Here is a 22696-nt window from a genome sequence, read left to right as displayed (position 1 = left end):
CGTCTCATCAGGCGGGGGGACTGTGGCCGAAGGAGCTCAGCTGAGAGGGAACAGTGGGGGGAAGAGAAGGATTAGAGAAAGCCGGCCCATATTCTGCGCAGCCTTTTTCTTACAAAAACCCTCGCATTCCTTGAATAATTAGACACAGCTGTATTCCTGATGATGCAGGCTTTCCATAGTAATGTAGACTGAACTAAAAACACTACTGTCCGATCACGTGGGAGTCATTGGCGTCAAAGATTAGACAAATAGTTTCCAAATTCTTAATCCTCTATAGTTCCCAAAAAATTAAATGATACCCGTCTGCTATAAAAACAGCGAAATCCGGATATTGTGTTACACCTCTGCACACTTTGTTAACCTCATATTCACTTCCCAAGATGCATTTCTGAGTTGGTCAGACAGGTCTAGCCACGCACACCCAGATGGCGAGACGAGCAGGCCTGAAGGTCATAAGCGGCCCATTACCGCAGCAGCATCACTCTACAAGCTCTGAGCTGAGCTGCTGTGGTCTCTCTGGTCTGAACATGAGAGTAAATTATATGACCCGAGTGGAGCTCTTGGCAAAGGCCTGCATGCTGGAAAACCCTTTGGTAGTGATTTCGACAAACGTCTAGACTGGGGTCCATTCTAATGCAGCGAGCTGTCCGGGGATTTCATGCGTGTTTGTGGTTTGCCTTTTTAATAAACAAGGAAAGCTCAATTTTGTACATTAATTTTGACATTAGACCTTCACATTCCTCCGTGGTGAACAATGAGGACGGTGGACTTGCAGCCGAGACGAAGACATGAAGACAAGTCCGGACTGAGGATGCCTGTAAGCCTGAATCAGACTGATGTCAGACTGCTTTGGGCTACTTTACTAAACTCAATGGAAAATATTTTGGTGGGTACGTTGTTATTAAGATAAGTGCTATACCAATAAAGTTTATCATAAGTAGGTCTTTGCTACTCAATATTGATTTTGAAGAGAGCTCGTGGCACTTTAAGACATTATTATCTACAGAAGCAAAGCTACACTGAGACACTGAGCCCGTATTTTCATTTTTCATTTATTCACTCAAATAAACAGTGGCGGCTGGTCAATAGAGGGCAATGGGGCATGGCCCCACCTTGAGCCACACAAAAAAAAATAATAATAATAATTATAATAATCATAAATTATACAAATTGTCAATATTTGTGTTTTTGAACTATGGAATGTACCCAGTAATATGTGTAAAATATGATATCTGCACAAAATATATGCTTTTCCTGCTCGTGCTCTCCGCCTGTGTGCACGACACGTCTCAGAACGCGCAGCTAGGGGGGCAAAATCGTTTTTGCCCAAAAGAGGCGGGTCTATGAAGCAGTTTAGCCAATTGCTGATTAAAGATATAAATGAGTGACATACAATTTAGCCAATCAGCGCCCCAAATAGATTCAGTGTGGGGCCAAAAAGATTTTGCCCCCCTAGCTGCGCGTTCTCGTCAGGAGAAGTCTCTACAGGCGAGCGCGAGCGCCAGCGCGAGCACTACTCCTCCAAGTCTCGTTTGCAGGAGATTCTGCAGGCCAAAGAGCTGATCCCAGATCAGCCTGACCCCACAATCAGACAGCAGACTAGTGGGAAAGTGAAGCAGTACATGCGAAGCTTCTCTACTGTACACCAGACAGGTTTGGCTAGCAAGATGACGTCATGCTAATAACTTATTTAGCTTTTTAAAACAACGGGGACAGATCCAGCACGGACAGTTACGGGAGCGAGGGATGAGGAGGTAAGGAAACATGAGAACACCAGGACACACATGGAGAACTCTGTCAAGCTACATATTAGGCAAAGTGAACATCTTTTCTTCTACATAGTTGTCCTCAGTCTCATCTGCTCAACTTGGTCATGGAGGCATCAACATTTAATTGAGATGGTAAATTAACAGTGAAAACTCATCAGAGCTTAATTTAACATCAGTATTCATAATTACACTTCAGGTTTACTTCTCCTGATCTTTACCTCCTATAACAAGGTCCATAGGGGCATCTCAATAAATAAACATGTTATATTATATTATATAAGTGTTATTTACTGCTTTTTTTCGTGTTGGAATCAATGTTAAATATTTAACTGCAAAGTAGTAATGCGTGTTTGATACTTTCATTTTTTTGCATTAAATCATACTGGGATGTTTGCTGAAATTGATAGGATGGCCCTACCTAGAAAATTTTCCACCAGCCGCCACTGCAAATAAATAATAATTATAATTTCTGTAACAAAAGCCATTTTACGTGCATGTTCCAGCTTCTCAAATGTCAAGATCTGCTGTTTTATATCATTGCAAATTGAATATATTTGGGTTTATCCACTAAAACGAGACATTTAAAGACATGCCTCTGGGCTCTGAGAATGGCTCTTGTGGTGGTGTGTTTTTTTTTCCATATTTTCTTACATTTTATAGACAGTGATAAGTTAATTAATTGGAAAAAATGTATAGATAAGTGAATAATGAAAATATTTATTTAATAAAATAAAATGATAGTTGCCAAAACGTAGGTGAAAGTGTTTCAAAGCCGTCTGCACAATGCCAGGAATAAAACTGTAATGGAGAAGTGCAGTAAGGCCTCCACAGGGCTGAGGACCAAACCTCACTATTTTCTGAGCACCGACTGCCATGTGTCTGAGTATCCAAACGTGTCAAGTATCAAAAGGGAGGATGAGGATTGATATTATCCCAAAGTTCATAATTAATCTATCTTTTCTTTGCCTAAAAGTAATCAAAATTGAAGTATATATATAATACATCTATTACCCAACCAGAATGAGCCAGGAAAATACATGCCTCATATGTTTTTAATTGTAAAAAATTAACTCTCAATAACCCCCCAACATATATACAGTACATGACCTCAGGGTAAGTTTCCGCTGCTCAGTTAGGAACATTACTCATTACACTTGAGTCATTTTTTATGATTAGATAAGTAGCAAAAAGACAATGGAATGCAATTGTGTTGTGTGTTGTCACTGTAAACTTAAAATGAAGATTTGCACCGCGCCTCAGGCCTTCAGATTACTTCAGCCTATCTTAACTTAAAGAAATTAAGTGCTATTCAAATGCAGTGTGTAGTTATGACTGATTAATATCTGTCGCCCACCATTGTTCCACAGTTTGTAGAAGGTAAAGCACAGGTCTCATTGTCAACCATTAGAAGTTGTTATAGGCTATACACATACATATCATTCCTCCCTTCACAGACCTCACATTTACTTTGTCAATCTTTAAGCTAACTTCTCCTTCATTAAGTCTTTCCGTTTTATTAAAGTGTATCATGTGACTGCGGGTGAGTTATCCTGTACTACTCTACTGCTAGAAGTGCTCCCTCCATCAAACCGTGAAGTGATTTGTAAGCCTACAGTAGCACCAATATCATTTATCGATAATCCAAAAACCCCACGCACAAAAGTAGCCTTGTTCACATCGACCACGAAAGGACTTGTAGCGGTGAAGTAGAAAGAAAAAAAAAGAAAAAAGAGAAGCCGTTTACGTTACCTGTCAGAAGCGGTGCTCGCTAATCCGTTTCCCCCTCGTCTCAACAGTCATTTCTTCTTCGTCACAGCGGGGATTTGACGACAAGTTATCAATACGGTTGAAAAGTTAGTTTTTAGGGACGAAACGAAGTTAGAGAGGGGAGGGGAGGGAACGAGTGTGCGAGTGAGTGAGGAGGGAGCGTCATGCTCGCGAGTGAGGAGGGGCGGCAGGGGAGAGGGAGACTTAAAGGCAGGGGTGTCCAAACTTTTTTCAAAGAGGGCCAGATTTGATAATGTGAAAATGCCCAAGGGCCAACAGTCCCTGCTGACATTATTTTAAACAATACAAGTAGCCTATACATACATTGTTATTTAATCATTTTATTTTCAATGACAGCAAATAGCAATGTAACCAAATGTAAGCATTCATGTGTGAACAAATCTCAACAACTATTCTGCCTTTCTTTCACATCTTGAAAGTCAGATAACACAAAGAACAAGCCATCTAAAAGCTAATTACATAGAAACCGATCAATATTCTCACCTCAAGACAATCTTAAATATGACTTAGTGAGGGTAATGAAAAGTTGTCTCACATTTAAGTTCAACACACATGAAACAGGCTAACGAAAAAAATCAAAGTTGTCTCTTAGTATCTGATGATAGCTCTTCAGTGTTACGAGCCAGGCAAACATTAGCAAACTCGGTAGCTTGGTAGCTTACTTTGATGATGTTTTCATGTGAAAAGGACCGCTGCTGTGTGGCCAAGTTATCTTGGAGTTGCTTCACTTTTCTAGCTCGGTCGCTCTGATAGCTTGTTGTAGCATTAGCATGTTTGGTCTCGTAGTGTCTCTTTACATTATATTCCTTAAACAAGGCAACAGTCTCATGACTAATTAGGCAGACACAGTTGTTTCGGTTTTCGGTGAAAAAAATATTGCGATCTCCACCTCTCCTGGGAGCGGCGGCCCTTTTTTTACTTGCCGTAACATGACAGGTCAAGGGTCAGAGCCAATTTCAAACAGCCAGACAGTTACAGAGTGGTGCTGCCACCATGAGGTAAAAAAGAGGAATTGCATGTTGAATTTGTATGATTTATTCATTCCGTTTTGACTGTGCTGGCGGGCCATAAATAATGCATTTTAAGACAGAAGGTGCGGGCCATATAAAATCTGACCTCGGGCCGTGATTGGCCCGCGGGCCGGACTTTGGACATGCCTGCTTAAAGGGGACCTAATGAAACCACTTAGCTGGGTTAACAGGTAGTGAACACAAAGCTGCTAACGCTGACCGGAGATAGTTTAATCTAATCTAATTTAGTTTAAAAAGTACTGCTTTTTACACGACCCCCTGACTTGTGTTTGATAGACTTTGAGACTGCGTCATAAATCCCCCGGTGTTAATATTGGACATTTTGATGTACAGCTAGCTTGAATATTAGCTCTTTGCTAGCTCCAGTTTGAAAGTCATTATAGTTCACATTTCAAGTTTCGTGAGTGTTGTAAGCCGCTCTTTTCCTCAGAAATAAATAGAAATGACACTTTCTAAAATAAGCACTTCACTTCTGTTTTTGAGTTGCACCACAAGAAAAAAAACTAATGCAACATGCGAAATGAAGACTAAATTAGATCCTCATTCTGTTAGGGGTCCTTTTGGATATAAATGCAGTTGCCAGTTTATTAGCTACACCTAGCTAAAGTTAATGCAGTCTTATACAACAGTCTTGCAGTAAATCCTCCATTCATGAAGATGATGTTTGTTTCCCGCTTAAACAGTTTCAGAGTGGTGTCGATTCAACCTTATGGTCATTCTGTAGTGTCTATTAGGCTGTATTATTTTTTAGCTATGTGTAGCTATGGCTAAAATGGCGATGGGATGTACTTCAGGGGGAAAAAATCCTTCTTGAAAGAGCCTCTGAGACACATGACATGATAGCTCTAGTGTGCTGTCCACCTTGTAGCACATCATTGGGAATCTCAAGTAGAGCCATAATCATAAAGAAGGGAGTAAAAATAAATCAGGATGGCCAATTCCAATGTGCTTATCTGAGCGCTGAATCCTTAAAAAACAAGCAAACAAACCTCGTAAATGGAACTTCACTCCACTTTTATGATTAAATAATCCTAAAGGGGGAAATCTGTAGTTTTTGCTTGTTTTTTTTAGCAAATTACAACAACAAAGAAAAGTTATTAATGCTGTTGTCTGACAGGTGTGAAATGTCAATGGGAAAACATGCATGCATATTCATATTCAGAGGGGGAATATGTTTTGCTATGTTATCACAACAGCTGGTAACTACAGCTGAACTCTGGTAGGGGACAGAAGGGAGACATGTTGCTTTTCCTTGAAGAAGTACTGCAGAGGAGTTCAATGTCCTATTTTGCAGAGCTGCTTGAAAAAAAATAAAATAAAAAATACATTGTTACTTTGCATCCCATTTAAACAAATTAGCTGTTGTTGTTAATTGGGTCATGTCTCAAACTTGGCTCTATGTGTTCTGTTCCCATTTAAACCTGTGCAACTGTATGCACGTACAGAACAAGGTCTTTGGTCGCAAACCAAACTCGAAAAGAGAAAACCCTGTGTAAGAAAATTGTAGAACATTTTATTTCTTTGACAGTACACTTCAACACAGAACTGAACTTTCCCTGTGTTTTCAAGAACTTAAGACCACAAATGAATCCAACATAAGGCAAATGTGCACGTCAAATTTTCAAAGTCAGATGAGAAAAGAAGAGTACAATCACCACAGCTGTATGCATAAAACACACACGGCACAAGTAAGAATTCACTTTGGATGACCGACATGACAGCTATATGCTGCTTATTGTCAAAATATTCTCTCCGCCTCCGTGAGATGATGGCCATCTAAAAGGACATTTTTGAAATCCTCTTGTTTGATGAGACGAGAAGATTGAAACCAGTATCGTCTCCATGTGGTTAACATAGAGATTGGTCCGGGATGTTTAGCCCAGCTTAGCACAAAGGCTAAAAAACAAGCCAAGAAGCTAGTCAGGCTCCATCAAAAGTACTTCTAAAAAAACACCAAACTAGTTACATAGACACCGTGTCTTGTTTATGTAGCTGCAATGTGGTCTCATCCCTACTCGTCATATTTTGCCACTTGGGTAGGCCTTTTTGCGTAGTATCTTGATGCAGGTGGTTAGCGCGTGGTTAATATCGTGACCCGGTGGCAGTTAGGTTTAGGCAACAAAACTACTTGGTTAAGGTTAGAAAAACCATCATGGTTTGGCTTAAAATAACTTCACTTCTTATGTAACCTAAGCTACGGGTGTGATGTGACTCAGTGGCTTGGCGTCAAAAAAAGGGTGCCTTGTGCGCCGGTGTCAAGACACAAAGGGCCACTGCCCAAGCGTCGTCTTTGACGCCTTTTTTTATTAATTTAAAATGAGCTCATTTGAGACCAACAACAGCTAGGTGCAGTGATCGTAGGCAGTAGGGCTGAGGCTTTTTATTAAAAAAAGAGAAGGAATAAAAGAGAATTCACAGCGCTGAAGCGCAACAGACCTAACTTTCACTCGAGTGGCGGGTGTTGGTAGAATGCATGGTCACTCTGTTCTATTGCCTGCCCCGTTAGCAAACTAGGCTATTGCTGTTTCCTTTGCTAACGCAGAATTGAGTAAACTAGCTGTGTGCTAAACAGATGACAACAAGTTAAAGCAGTTTGCTGATTTGTTCAGATTATTCAAAAATAATTACTTGTTCGTCATCATTCGTTCAAATTTTGACTTTTAGAAAAAGTGACAGCGCTAGCATGTAGCACCTCAAATGTCCTGTTGCCAGGTTTAAACCAGAATCGTAATGGATCATTTTGGGGCCCAATACAGAACAGAACCATAGCAAACCTGCCCAAACTTGATGTGTAGGAATTAATTTTCACAATAAGAGACCAGACGTGACCGGCGTACGTTCATACTTGATCAGAATAGACCCAATGATGCGACCGCACACAACGAGTTTTGGAGTTGTTGCACGTTGTATTTTCCCACATTGGACTGAGGCTAAAAGCGGTCCAGTCTTAATGCTAAGCTAGGCTAAACACTTCCCGGATGCACAGAGATAAAAAATAAAATCAATCTTGGGTGACACGAGAGAGAAACGAGCAAACTTCCACAGAGTGTTTCTTAAATATTATGGCACAACTTGTCTACGCACACCGACAAAATAACCATTCAGAAGTCGGTAAAGCATATCTCAGTCTGGTACTGCAGATGAATGAAGCACAAAGTAGTCCACGTTTTTTACACAATCACTCAAAGACCACATGTCACCGTTGCACCAAAGAATAATACAGAGAACATCTAGCATAGTCTTCATCATCCACTATTATTGTAATTATTAGTAAGTGTTTCCCAAAGTTGTGTTTTTTGAGACAGCCAACACAAAGGACAGCATTGTGCCAGTTCTTTGGCAACAATGACCTGATTAAGATTAACACCTTCTACGAAACTGACACAGGGGAAACAGTACACCTTAAACCTAATGTTAAGGTTACTAAAATGCATTACAGTAAAACAATGTAAAAAAAGAAAAAGAAAAAGGAAGACCTCACAATAACTACTGACACAATGACTCCAAAGGATTTTCAGGGACAAACACACTGTGACCATCTGGGTCCTGCTTACAGTAGAGAACGCTCTTGAGGTAATCCCTTCAGGGATAAACAGACAGTAAAATGTTCACTTTATTTTGGAAAAATTCAAAGAATTCAGATTTTTAAAACAATCTATCATAGAAAATAATAAGGGCCTCACGCATGAAACAATTAAAAAAGCACTACATTTCCTGTTATTACTGTATGCAGACACACACACACATACACGCACACAGTTACTTTGTCATATTTCCACGTGTACGGTACACTAAACCACGAAACAACGTTGAAATGTAGGCGTTATTACAGAGAGATACTGTGGCTTACATTCACATGGTTTCTCTGAATGGGTGAGGAGTGTATGCTTCCTGTGCTCCACAGATGGCGGCGGGGTCAGGTGGGAAACTACAGGCAAAAAATGGAGGCACATTCCTCTCCTGAGGCAAAGGGGTAAAGGGGGGACTTTTTCTTTTCTTTTTTGACTTTTTCCCTTTTTTTTTCTCTTTCTTTTTTCTCCTTTTTTATGACAGACTCTCACACCTCTTCAGCAAAGAATCCGGGGGCCTGGGGTAGTAGCCGGTGGTGCAGGGCTTGTCGGGAGAAAACCTGGGGAACTTGTAATCCAGAGGGAGATCTAGAAAGAGTCAAATCAAATAAGGGAAAGTCAAAATGCAGACCGCCTGAACGTTTAATGCACATCTGCTGCTGAGAAGCATCAGCAAACGATGGAAAAGCACACTTTGTCCTAAACAGCAGGTAGTAATCACCCAGGCCAGAGAATGTTGGACTCATTCGTGTTTGATGTGTTCTCTCCGAAAAGAGACAACTCTGGCATTAAAACCATCATAAATACCAGGCCTGCAAACTCGGGAGATGATAAAGTCAGAGTAAAAACAATCTGTGGGGGTAATATTTCTAATTTGAACATGTAAATAAAGCAGTCTGGTCACTCCGAGATTAAAAATTAAAAATATGTCGGTAAGTTACTACAACGAACTTTTATTTTGTGTTGATTTTGGCGGTACCTGTGGACAAAAGCGGTAGAGTTTCAGAGCACCATGTATCCCTTTAGAAAACCTCACATTTGTATCTACACATCTACTTCTTTCGCTTTTCTTATGTCCAAACTAGTCAACTTATCCTTGTACCACTGTTTACATCATATCTTACAAAAGATTGTGGTCTGAGTTCAAATAAGTATGTTTGAAATACTTGCTTAGTTAAGGCAAAAAAGCTCTTGGTTAGGTTCGGGAAAAGATTGTGGTTTGGGTTTAAGAGTACCTGATATTGGCATATTGACTTGATAGTACTTAACAAACAATTGTGCATATGTTACATTTCTGTTGACCTTTTTTTTTTAAATCCTACCATCATTTTCATATTGGCAGGCTTGTCGGCCCTTTACTGAGTGTCACTATTCAGAAGAAGATCAGGCTTCTTGTCACTGTCACCAAAGAAATTCAAGATATCAAAATGAGGGTTTCCTGGCAACCGTTGTAAACACCTGCACTTTGCAAGCCGATTGCAACAACAGCACAAAAAGGTGAACCACAGCAGACCAACAGGGTTGTTTTTTTATTTTATTTTCCAAGTTCAGACTCAAACAAATGACCCCAGTGTGAAAAACAGCCCAAAGGTCATCGTTAAATGGGAGACCGGTTTCCCAGAATTGCTCTGCAGATGAGGTGGTTAATTCTAACTTTGGCTCCACATCTGCGTCTGTTAAGCGCTCGTTTTGATTCTTGTGAGTGTGTCTGTGTTGAAATGATGGGGAGAATGTTTGATGTGGGAATAGAGATTTTTAACTGCTGTCTAACAGCAGATTGTTTTTCCCCCCTGATTTCTACACCACAAGTTTAGTTCTCAGTCATGTTTCTGTGCCCCATATGGGTCCATTTACAGGAATACACTGACAAACAAATTCACATTGCTTGGTTGAAGAAAATAAAACATGAGTTTTGATTTCTGTCCAGATGTTTAGGGGCTGAGGAACATCAGTGTGCAGTAAATCCTCCTTTATTCACTGAATGTGATTAAAGATCACAGGATTATGTGAGAGCAACATCTTTATTCCCGATTTGCCGCATTTTATAATAATAAGACACCTTTATGTTTTTATGATCTGGCAAATTATTTTCTTAATTTAAACTCAGACAGATAATCTGATTATTGACCCTGGGCCGTTTCTGAACAGGTACCACCTCCTCCAGGGTTGTTATTTGGCAACATTAAAACATTAGATCGCAACTTTTCTTCACTTTCGAGGCATTTCATGAGCGGACACGGCTACACTGCTGAACTGTTGAGTCCATCTGAGCCTTCACACAATTTGTAGATCCTCAAGCAGTGGCCTCTTTGCCACCCAGGAGTCAAGCTAAGGACCAGGAGGCCGAACCTTTTCTCTCAGGGCCCTGAAACTCAGGAACGACGATCTGAGAAGATATACTTAGCTAAGTCAGTGTCCACTTCTATTATATAGTTTACCTTGATTTAAGTTGATTCTACCGTCTTATATTTTAATTTACAGTTGTGTGAAAAAGTGTTTGCCCCCTTCCTGATTTCTTATTTTTTTGCATGTTTGTCACACTTAAATGTTTCAGATCATCAAACAAATTTAAATATTAGACAAAGATAACACAAGTAAACACAAAATGCAGTTTTTAAATGAAGGTTTTTATTATTAAGGGGGCAAAAAAATCCAAACCTACATGGCCCTGTGTGAAAAAGTGAAATAACCTAATAACTGGTTGGGCCACCCTTAGCAGCAACAACTGCAATCAAGCGTTTGTGATAACTGGCAATGAGTCTTTTACAGCGCTGTAGAGGAATTTTGGCCCACTCATCTTTGCAGAATTGTTGTAATTCAGCCACATTGGAGGGTTTTCGAGCATGAACCGCCTTTTTAAGGTCATGCCACAGCATCTCAATCGGATTCAGGTCGGGACTTTGACTAGGCCACTCCAAAGTCTTCATTTTGTTTTTCTTAAGCCATTCAGAGGTGGACTTGCTGGTGTGTTTTGGGTCATTGTCCTGCTGCAGAACCCAAGTGCGCTTCAGCTTGAGGTCACGAACAGATGGCCGGACATTCTCCTTCAGGATTTTTTGGTAGACAGCAGAATTCATGGTTCCATTTACCACAGCAAGTCTTCCAGGTCCTGAAGCAGCAAAACAGCCCCAGACCATCACACTACCACCACCATATTTTACTGTTGGTATGATGTTCCTTTTCTGAAATGCCGTGTTACTTTTACGCCAGATGTAATGGGACATACACCTTCCAAAAAGTTCAACTTTTGTCTCGTCAGTCCACAGAGTATTTTCCCAAAAGTCTTGGGGATCATCAAGATGTTTTCTGGCAAAACTGAGACGAGCCTTTATGTTCTTTTTGCTCAGCAGTGGTTTTCGTCTTGGAACTCTTGGCCATGCAGGCCATTTTTGCCCAGTCTCTTTCTTATGGTGGAGTCATGAACACTGACCTTAATTGAGGCAAGTGAGGCCTGCAGTTCTTTGGATGTTGTTCTGGGGTCTTTTGTGACCTCTTGGATGAGTCGTCGCTGCGCTCTTGGGATAATTTTGGTCGGCCGGCCACTCCTGGGAAGGTTCACCACTGTTCCATGTTTTCGCCATTTGTGGATAATGGCTCTCACTGTGGTTCGCTGGAGTCCCAAAGCTTTAGAAATGGCTTTGTAACCTTTTCCAGACTGATAGATCTCAATTACTTTGTTTCTCATTTGTTCCTGAATTTCTTTGGATCGCAGCATGATGTCTAGCTTTTGAGGATCTTTTGGTCTACCTCACTTTGTCAGGCAGGTCCTATTTAAGTGATTTCTTGATTGAGAACAGGTGTGGCAGTAATCAGGCCTGGGTGTGGCTAGAGAAATTGAACTTGGAATCTTCCAAAGATGTGATAAACCACAGTTAATTTATGTTTTAACAGGGGGGGGGGGGGCAATCACTTTTTCACACAGGGCCATGTAGGTTTGGATTTTTTTTTCCCCTTAATAATAAAAACCTTAATTTAAAAACTGCATTTTGTGTTTACTTGTGTTATCTTTGTCTAATATTTAAATTTGTTTGATGATCTGAAACATTTAAGTGTGACAAACATGCAAAAAAATAAGAAATCAGGAAGGGGGCAAACACTTTTTCACACAACTGCATATTTTTTTGTAATTATTTAACATTACACTGGCCTGTTTTAATTGTGTACTCTAGTCTTTTTTTCTATTTTTTTATTCTAAAGATCTTTCTAACATGTGTTTAGAGGAATGCGAGAACGAATTATAACTGTTATTATTTGGAGCTTATTTTTATTTGCTTTTCACATCTCCATCAAACCACTTCAGATCTGCAACACTGTCTGTAATTTCCTCCGGCGTTTGTTTTCTGTGTCTCCTGCTGCCACATACCTGCTATGTGCTCGACACTAGGGATGGCCATGGTGCTGTATTTGTGAATGCTGTGGCAGCACCAGGTCAGTTTCTGGCTCTCCTCGTCCCCTCCTCCGCTTCTATGTACGTCGACGAAGTAGGAGCCCCACTGCTTGGACACATCGGAGGGCGACTTCATGCCCTGCTCCTGTCGAGACAGTCCACACACACACAGACTAAACTATGTAAACCGTGCCGAGATACATTTGCAGACATGTGCGGACATGATAAAAAGGAGGTGAGAATTCCACCGTTAAGACTTCAAAACCTACTTTAACCCCAGCAGCTTCGAGGGTTATTCTGACTACTGCATGCATCATTATTTCTGAGAAATCCCCCCCCCCCCCCCCCCGCTCTCTTACTCACTATCACTCATACAACATCAATCTGTCTTACACACAGAAAAAGAGTTGATGTGGTGTTTAAAGATAGGATGTGATAAGACGTAAACCACGCAAACCAAAATGATACATCCGTGTCAGCGAATGTCATCAGGAACTGTTGCGTAACAAATATATATATATATATATTTCTGAATGTGACATTTGAGGAGGAACCAGAAAGCAGAACAAAGACATTTCTGAGGATGGGGAATTTCTCTCAGCATGCTGAAGCAGAAACCTCTGACCTACATGTAATCCAACCCAGATGAGGGGGATCAAGCTCGTCACAAAATACACTGCTTTATGTGACCGCCCCCGCCTCCTTCAAGTGCTCCACTGCAGCATTACAGTAAGTGCATGCAATAAATAACAGGAATTGGAGCACCAGTGGTATCGCCGCGCTCCATCAGAGATCGTGCTGATGAATGAGGAGGCGAAGACAGGAAGAGGAAATCTGTTTCATTTATATCTCATCAACCATCAAGATTTCATCTGGTGCCGGTATCGTTGTTCACTCCGTTTTGGTACATTTCAGTTAGTCGGCAGCTTTCTGTATTTTAGCAAAAAAAAGAAAGTCTGCTACTGAAGATGCGCTGACTCCTCACTTCTTCACAACATCCTGCTGGTTAAAGTCCTTATCTGCTCTGTGAGACGGACGGCAGCGCTGACTGATGTTATATCTTCATTAAAAAAAAAAGGTTAAAAGTCTATGTGCTAGAGACACAGTTATCTTCTTTTTATTTTATTATTTCACACGTTCCTCTTCCCGGTCAAAGCGTGGCACCTACGTTACCCCACAATGCAACTTGAGCACGGACAGTTCAACTGGCGTCTGGGGTGCGTTAGCGGCTAATGTAGCCTGGGGCCTCCAGCAGAGAGGAGGAGCGAGCTGCAGACCTACTGCTAAACGGAAACAGCTGCTTCGGTGAACTCACCTCAAACTTTCCCTTTTTCTCCAGCGGCTCCACTTGGGCCTCGTTGGACATTGCCGCGTCACTCTTCGGGACGCCCTCCCCCTCCATTTCCTCCACGATCATCACCGTCTCCCACTTCCCAAAGCTGCTGGCAGGGAACATGTCCGACCTCATGCTATCTCCAAAATACACGACCTGCAGGGTAAAAAAAAAAAAGACGAAGAGGACAGCTTGTTTACTTAGAACAGCTTTAAGTGCTGAGGTAAAGAAGTCTTCTTCTAGCAGGAGTCAAAGTCAGATGGCATATGTCTTATCCCCCCCTCCCCCCCCACAGGATGAACTAGACCAGACACGAAGAGCCTGCAAAACACATCACAACCTCTTTGACCATCACATCCCTTTTGTCTTGCGCATCTGGAAAGAAAAGCAAGCTGTACTCAAGCTGCAGGCTTTACTGAGACAAATTAGGAAACTGAAGAGCAGGCGCACACACACAACGCTCAAAGCTTAAAATCTCATTTCAACAACCATTTGTTTCTATTTACTACTAATTCACTCGTGAATTAGTAGTAAATAGTAAGTTATATTAAAGTATCATTCTGTGGTTTTCTCAAATTGTACCTCCTTAAAACTGCACCAATCAATATATTTGCATTAACAATGGATCAAATGACTATGTGTAAACTGAGAGTTGCTGCTCATAGTGATGCAACCACAGTGATATATTGATTTTTTTTTCCTGAGTTGTGGGCTAGGAAACCAACCAAATATTAATTTCAGTTCAAATATATTAAATATTGCATGTTCAAAAGTACACCCCATTCTAAAATGAGGCCTTTATGCCTGAATGTTATATTCCGGTTGTAGCTCGAGGCTAAAAGTTGTAATAGTTCCATCTTTCTCCCCCCAAACAAAGCCAATATAAATGTGAAGACCTGAACCTTGCATTGAGGCTCCCTAATGCATGAAAAACCTAGCGGTGTGGGATTACATCCAAATGAAAATCATGTTCTTCATCATCACCTGAAATCTCTGGGAGGAACTTGATAACGCAGAAGAACTAGCTGCAGCATGCAAACCCTTTACCAGCCATCACAAATAGGGAGTACACACATGCCTGTAGAGAGGATGCACGTAAGGCATTCCAGTAGCTGCGTCCCGTCCCTCCCCCTCACGGAGCTGTGCTGCGTCTGAGGCCGGCCCTTCCACATGCAAACAAACAGACGGGCTAATCGGGTCTGCTGCGGGCCGGGGGCCCGTGGGGAAGGGGTGGGTGGGGCCGCAGGAATCACATTTCCATCAGACTATCCCAGAACTGGCCCACAGCTGGTCTTCGTATCCCCCCCCCCCCCCCCAAAAAAAAATCCCTGGATGTCTCGCTGCTCAGCAGTGCTGCTGCCAGAGTCATGGGATCACTACGATAAATATTTACAGAGGCCAAGGGTTCCAGCACGGAGGCAACGCGTTACAGAAGAGATTCATTGTGTATGGGTACAGTTACATTTGCCTGAACCGGTCTGAGCTCCGCATGAGGGAAATGCACCACGGAGTGAGTGAGACTGCAGGACGGTCAGACGCTTCTCTTGCAAACACTTCTGCACAAGATGACTCTGTTCGTTGGTTGTATATGCAGCCTTGAGATGTTGTCTTTAATCCTTACCCCTGATCGGATGCGCCAGGTCTGAACTCAGCATGTGTGTTTACATTTCAATGTAACCTGCCTGATGGGATAGTGATCGGATATATTCCGTGGTCAAAGGAACGACTCTGTTTTAGCTGCTAACAAAGCTCCGCTAATTCAGTGATAAACACATTTTTCTGTACAATCTTCAAAATAATTTACTTAAAGTTTTTGATTTAAGCAGCAAAATCAGGAAATGTTGGGTTTTCCTCAGCAGTAACTCAACAGGAATCAGAAAGTTGGTCCCAGCTGTGCTCCGGCTCCGGTTGTCTTCCTCTCTTAGCCTTTTCTCTCTATGAGGGGAAGATGATGGAGACCTACGTTTGATAAATTGTCCTGATTGTGACCACATGATGTCCACACATCACTGAGATCGGAACTCCATGCGAGCCAGGCCACCTCAGCATGTGGTCCGGCTGATCGGATCCCAATGATCATGGAGCTCACGGACTTGACAGTTAATGCATCCTGGCGTGATCGGATGAGGAAAGTTGTAACTACGGCCTTAGTTTTGTTGTTCTCAAACTTCCCTGAGCAGCCCAAAAGTCCCATGCTCCTAAGGTGTTGACATTTACTGAATGGATTCAAATCAACTCCAATATTCCTCAGATAAACACCGGGGACTTTATTTACCTGAACTGCAGAAGATGACAGGCTTTTATTTGAAGCAGGTTTATATTAGAGGCAGGCCAGGTTATGGTAGCACAGTTAAATATCTGAGAACGGATTCATCTGCAAGCAATGTTCTAAAAACAAGGTGTGGCTGCACTTGCATTTTTTAAATTATCCTCATTTTCCAGCAAATTTTGACTTTTGGACTTTACTCTGGAGTTATTGGAAATGTTTGTATCACACAAGTGGGAAACAGTAAGCAGTTCTATTCAATTCTATAATACTAGTATTATTAGTGCAGCCTAATCTTTATCAGCAACCGCACAGAAATACTGGGTTTAAACACAATGAATATGCAAAAAATGCAAAAAAGAAGAAGCTACGCAGCATTGACATGTTTTCGAATTTGAATGCTAACGTTATGAATGAGGCTCCTGACTATTCGGCACAGCCCTAGAATTGTCTGATATTGATGAGTTTCATATTCTAAATTAAAAACGTAAAAGTTAAACATCATACGGGTCCATACATGGAATGTGACCTCTGCATTTAACCCATCCTAAGCATTAGGATGCAGTGGGCCTAATCTTGTGGCTCCTCCCGCAGCCGCCCTATACCGCTACTACTACCACCGCCGCCAATGAATTGGAGGGCGTTTACCAGCACCCGCTGTCCATTGACAGAGGGTGCTGAATTAATGTTGCCGTGGCATATTGTGAAGGGAGGGAAGGGGCAGGATTGTGGTCCTTGGCCTCAAGATAGCAATGCGCCAACCATGTGCCGGAAAACACCTAATTTTAAGAGGCATGACATTTATTACTTATGCAACTTAGGTACTGGCCGCTAAAATGACAACTGCGTAGGTCGGAAACTAGCTTTGTATCCCATAATAATCACCAAGTAAACAGCACTAATCTGCCAGAAATGTGCGCTTTACATATTTGCTTTGCCAACCTAGTGCGTTGCCGGATGACCACGCGGTGGTCTTGTAGAATAAATTAGGGACTTGCATTTTGTTACGCAGTGCTAATGTCGGTCTGAACACCAACGAGACGCTTAAGACGAGCTGATGTAAACGAGTGGCTGGTGAGGACAGACCAACATCTGGTTTATTATCCAGTAAACAGGTCACAGATAAGGCCTCCAGACGACGTCTCAGTGGTGGTGTAGTTCATCAAGGCTCATTGCCCAGACTGAGTTTTGGAGTCTATTTTTCCGTCCTCCTGCTATCAGAAACGGCCTACTGCAGCTTTAAGATGACCTGCAGTGTGGGCCTGTGGGCCCCGTACCTTATCAGCTCATCACTCAGAGGAGCAGTTAAAGCCAGAGCCAGGCCCAGGTAAACAGAGCTGCAGGCATGCAGAGGGGCCTTAATGAGCCCATTGTGCTGCACACTGTGTGTGTGTGTGGGGGGGGGGGGGCGCACGAGACAGCAGGGCAAAACCCCATTTTGTCATTTAGCCTAATTTTCATATTCGTAAAGGTCGTATTCCTCTTTAGCTGCGAAAGATTCTGCCAAAAGAATGAGATCATTACACATTTCAGACCAGGCAGAAGAAGGCCGATCTACCTGCCAAGTTTTGAGAAAATGGCCAAAAAGTTTACATTTTGTCATAACTTTAAGATCCTTTGACTTGGTATACCAAGTAGGACCAATAGACACGAGATAGGGCATTTTCTTGGCTTGACAGATCAAGTGCCACTTTACAATGTGAGGATAACTAATTTATCTTGACTGTCAAACTATCCTGCAATTAATTATCCGAAAAAATCATCAACCCGTTAAACAGAGCATCAACCACTTTTTCACATTCGGTCCTCAACTGCGACAGCCCTGAATCCGAACTCCCCTGTCACTACTAAAACAGCAGAGACACCTCGGAATGATATCGGGCCTGAATCTCCACCACGACCCCACCGGCTTTGAGCGGCGTGCCGAGAGACGATTGAATGGCTCTCTTCAGCCCACCTGCAATAAGTCCTGTCAGGTGAAAGTGGAGAGAACCGAAAACACAGAGCACCACAGGTCAACCCCGGAGGAGTGTTTAAAGCAGCCATAAGTGCAGGTTGACACTGAATTCCACAGGAGCTTTCTCCACGTGGCCGGGGAACAGAGGGGGCATTGAGCAGAGGGCCGGGGGGGGGGGGGGGGGGGGGGAGCCCGGGATGTGGACGATGACGAGTACCGCTGACTGAACCTGGGCTGGGCTGAAGCAGCTCTGCCTTCGCCTGATCTGTCCCAGCTTTCCTTTACTTTTATTATTTAGTCCAGCGGGATACTACCACAAGCTTCATACTGTTTTCAAATGTCACCATTACCAGGAATGTTACCCACATCAAACCCCTGGCATGGTACTGAATGAGACTTTTAGATGAAGAGTGGTGGGAAATGAATGTGAGACACATGGAAAAATCAGATGCATTATTTTATCAGAAAAATAAATATTCAGGAACTACTAAATGTTGGCGGGACATCGGAGAAACCCAAACCCATTTTAGCCATATCCTCTGACTTAGGGTGCTTTCACAGTCCTTTATAAAGTCATTTGAGATAAAAAAAAAAAACAGCAGGTCAGTGCTGAGTCAAAGTGAAAACACTTCAACAGCAGCATGTAAAAAGTCCTCCATTCCCCGTAAAGACGTGGCAGCTCTCGAGCCAAAAAAGATACATTCACTACTTCTGCACGCGCCTCAGCAAATTTATTACATTTCAAACCAGACTAAATACAAAACAAACAAATTTTCAATTTCACTCTGATTCGGATCCAAGCGGACTATGGCTTGTTAAAGTGCTCCTAAAGTGCTATCGGGAAGATAAGAACAAAGAAATTGAGCCATCGTTCAATTCTTACTCTGCAGTATCCATTATTTTGCACTTCGAGGGAGAAAAGCAGAGAAATTTGGGACAAAAAGGTGGAATTACTGTCAAGTATATTAAGCGACTGATGAATTACCCTCATCCATCACATGTACCGATCATCTGCCAGTATCAAATAGCAGTAAAATTACAGCCCTCTGCATGCACGGTGCATTCTCCCATGACATGTGCAGCCACACTAATGCTGACACTGCCGCACTGTCTGAGCCGAAGGACTAAAAGCTGTCAGGTAAATTGCGATTACATTAATGGAGTGAATAGATCTTTATAATAATATTTCAGTTAACCAACAGATAGCAGCATAAAGCAAAGTACACCGTTTTTAACTAAACCTTCTGCTGGTTTCTGATAGTTAGCGGTTACCATGCTTCAGTTTTGTGGGTATTTTTTTTTTTTGGGCTGTCACATGACACTAATATGTGTGTCATCTAACAGACACGCATGTTCATTTTCATTTCATAGTGAGTAGCTTGGATCAGTGGTTCCTAAACTTTTGGAAACTGACAGCGCTTCATAGTGAATTTTTTCTTTTCACACACATAAGCGTACAGTACAGTGCTCCTCTTCAGCTCACTCTGGACCGCTGCAGAACATTTGATAGATTTTCCCTACAGATGAGGCATTCCAGTGCTGGGACAGCGAGCTGCCCCTCCCCGCATACAGCCATCAGCCAAGGAGCTTTCAGTACACTGTCCAATGTGAGCTTTTGCGGCTGGCTCAAATTCAGACTGCCAAAGGGCTCGGATGATTCAGCATTTTTTTTCCCAAGTGTAATCACTACTGCATTGTTTGTGCTTGTATTTGTACTCTGTGGTGTTGTGTGCCCTGACTTCGCCTGAGTAGTTTATTAAATGTGTCTATAAGCACAACACAGTCTTAGGAGATATTTGTGTGGGGTTTATCTTCGAAATCTTTCAATGACCAACCGACCAATGAGCAACAAGCACATGGGAACTATTATCTCACAAAGCTGCTGTGGCACATTTTAAGTGAGCGTTTTTTAATTTGAACGATTTTGGTTTTGTATCTCTTTGACCTTCTTTTTGTGGCATGTCTCAAAAGGTGAAATTAAAAAACGCATTTAGTTTTTTATTATATGTGAACAGAGCCAGAAAGTAGAGCTGAACAAATCTTGCAGCTCCCTTGGCCCATCCCAAAGGCATCCCAGCATAAACTGGCACCCACTTTTAGGGAATTTCATCAAACTCCTAATTAGTTTAAAACCTCTCTGATGCGTTGCTTTTAGGGAGTGGCGATCGTGATCGTGATACAGGGGTTATGACTTAATATATTGCGACATATTTTTTCGATTTTTTAAATTTAATGTTAGGAATACTGTCGTAGTGCAAAGAACACACCACAATGCATAAAATCCGTGTATATAATCATGCATTTCTCACAGTTCCTGTATAAGTTCAAGCTTACCTGGGTTGTTTTCAGTACTGTATCAGCATATTGCTGTCATGTAAACATAAGGACTGTTACACAGGACTTTCATTAAGCTATGTTCTCTACCTTACCTGAGAGGTAAAGAAAAAGAGCTCTTTGATCTGTGTAGAAACCGTCCCTAAGAATGAACCGCATTGTGCATAAGAGGTATGAGGGGAGTTGGCTGCACTATGTGGCGTGTTTCATCGGTGGGCTCCCAGCGTGCTGGCACACAGCAGCCCCGTCAACAGTCATGCCAAGGGCCACGTTCCTCCTCTCCCTCACACTAGTGTGAATCTGCCTGAGCCTGATTTATCGCGAGGCCCTCATCTTATTCAGCCTCTGCCAAAAAACAAAGTTGGAGTCAACCGCAAAGCGAGCCGGAGACGTTGCTGGACCAAAGGTCGGACCGCTCCGCTCCTGTTATTGTACGGAACAAGGCGGCTGGCCTACCTTGGGCTCCGGCTTGCCAGTCATGGTCTTGACCAGCTCGTGGAGGTGCGGCCAGTTGCCCTGGGAGTACCAGCCGGGTTTGTCCAGCGACGGCAGCCCCTCGCTCTCCTCCACGTCGTTCACTGCGGGAGAGGACAGGGAGTCAGACACACCACAGTTTTTGACCGAACAGCCGGCAGCTACATGACCGCACGGCCTCGAGTCCGCCAGCGCCAAACCTCGACAGCTAAACCTCGCCGCACTCACCAGCAGGCCCACAAGGAGACGAAATAGCAGAGGCAGAGTGTGAATTATGCTCCCAATACTCCCAGTAAAGTGTCGGTGTGCTCTCTACAAGGTAAATCTCAGCGGTTGTGATGATGAACAGGATAGGGGTGCACGACAATAATCGTTTTTTTCTGTACTTTGCTTTTTCTTGTGAATTACAGGATAATTTAACCCATTCAGGCCTATGAAAACTACTTAAATAAATCTGCCCGAAAGCGGCTGTGATATAAATTGTATGCACCCTTTGCACTAATAAGCAGCATCTTGCATTTCAGTATCTCTGTCAGTGATATTAGCTAACGTTACAGCAAGGAAAAAAAGCAACAGATTTAAGGTTTGATGATTGATATGATTTTTATCAGAACTTCCACTGACAACAAAAGAGCTGTACAACCCCTGAAACCATGCAGGTCCTCATTTTTTAGCAAGGACACTCTCAAGAGAAGACTTCACACAAAGATATCCGAGCTGTTGACGCGTACTGTGTTCCAGCAGCCGTCACCACAGCTCGGCAGAGCAGTGGAGACTGGTCCGCTTCAGTCCATTCCCCACTTCACACCACGTGTCAGCCGGGAAACACTTCCAAAAACCTCACAATTACCCTCTGAAAGTGTCGGAGCCGCGCGTTAAGCCGTGCAAAACGCCCAGTCATCCTGAGCTCACGCAGCTCGTGAGTAGTGACTGAGGATTTTCCACTCGATGGCCACAGGTTCTGTGCTTGCTTTGAAGAAAAACGTGGTTTAGTGAAGAGTCCAGAAAGGTCTAGCTGAGAATACAAGTGCAGTTCCTTCTCGTGTTACTGTTGTGCATTTAAATAGCTGCACTGTTGTATTGTACCGCTATACAACAGTGACATAGTATAATAAAACTTGTGCTTTATCATGTTGCAACTTGTTTCCAAATGGACTTATTTGTGACAAAAGGCTACAGGCATGCTAGCGGTTCTGTGAGGCTGTATTAAGGCACAGCAGTTCTTTATGCTACATGCTAATATCAGCATGCTTACTGGGAAAACGTAAACAATAATGCATATGTGTTTGTCTACGTGTCTATACATTCATTTATTTTTGGATATGTCCAAGAAATCAAATCAAATCAAAGCGATAAACACAACGTACAGCTGAGGCTGGTGACCAGAGCCCCGACAAATATCTGTAAAATATTAAATTGTCCCGGTTTTCGCCCCAAATTAAATTAACATCAATAACAATAATATTAATACTCCTATTTTCAGCACTTACATACACTCTTACTCATTATTACCTAACCCAATGCAAAAACAATGCACCACGCATCGGAATTCCACACTGATTTGTCTGCAAGTGTGTCAATCAATCTATGTGTAGTTGTCAACGTTATTGCTATGACGGTTGCAGCTGTTTCAAACATAAGCTGTGGCTACAAGCTGGAAGTAGCACCGTTGCGACATCCTTCCGCGAGACAAAATGCTCTTGACCTACCATCTGGTGAATCACAATGAGCGTTTTAAATGTAATTATATATTAAGCGATTAGAAAATTGTCCCCCATACTGATAAAA

At 42.4% G+C, this 22696-nt stretch overlaps 1 protein-coding gene across 1 annotated transcript in view; it reads right to left on the bottom strand.

The window, feature by feature from the left end:
* Positions 1 to 6081: 6081 nt before the first annotated feature.
* The window catches only part of nt5dc1 (5'-nucleotidase domain containing 1), a 51901-nt gene continuing 35286 nt past the window's right edge, over positions 6082 to 22696 (bottom strand). The window contains exons 9-12 of the mRNA XM_076084541.1: positions 20891 to 21012; positions 13860 to 14033; positions 12521 to 12689; positions 6082 to 8745 (exon numbers count right to left, since the gene is read on the bottom strand). Coding sequence (XP_075940656.1) covers positions 8633 to 8745; positions 12521 to 12689; positions 13860 to 14033; positions 20891 to 21012 — 578 coding nt within the window. The 3' untranslated portion in view covers positions 6082 to 8632. The remainder of the gene's footprint in view (positions 8746 to 12520; positions 12690 to 13859; positions 14034 to 20890; positions 21013 to 22696) is intronic.

Source organism: Anarhichas minor, unplaced genomic scaffold, assembly GCF_050575085.1.
Source record: "Anarhichas minor isolate MPS153535 unplaced genomic scaffold, ASM5057508v1 ptg000136l, whole genome shotgun sequence".
NCBI classification, from domain to species: Eukaryota; Metazoa; Chordata; class Actinopteri; order Perciformes; family Anarhichadidae; genus Anarhichas; species Anarhichas minor.
This window is presented reverse-complemented; position numbering and strand designations above follow the sequence as displayed.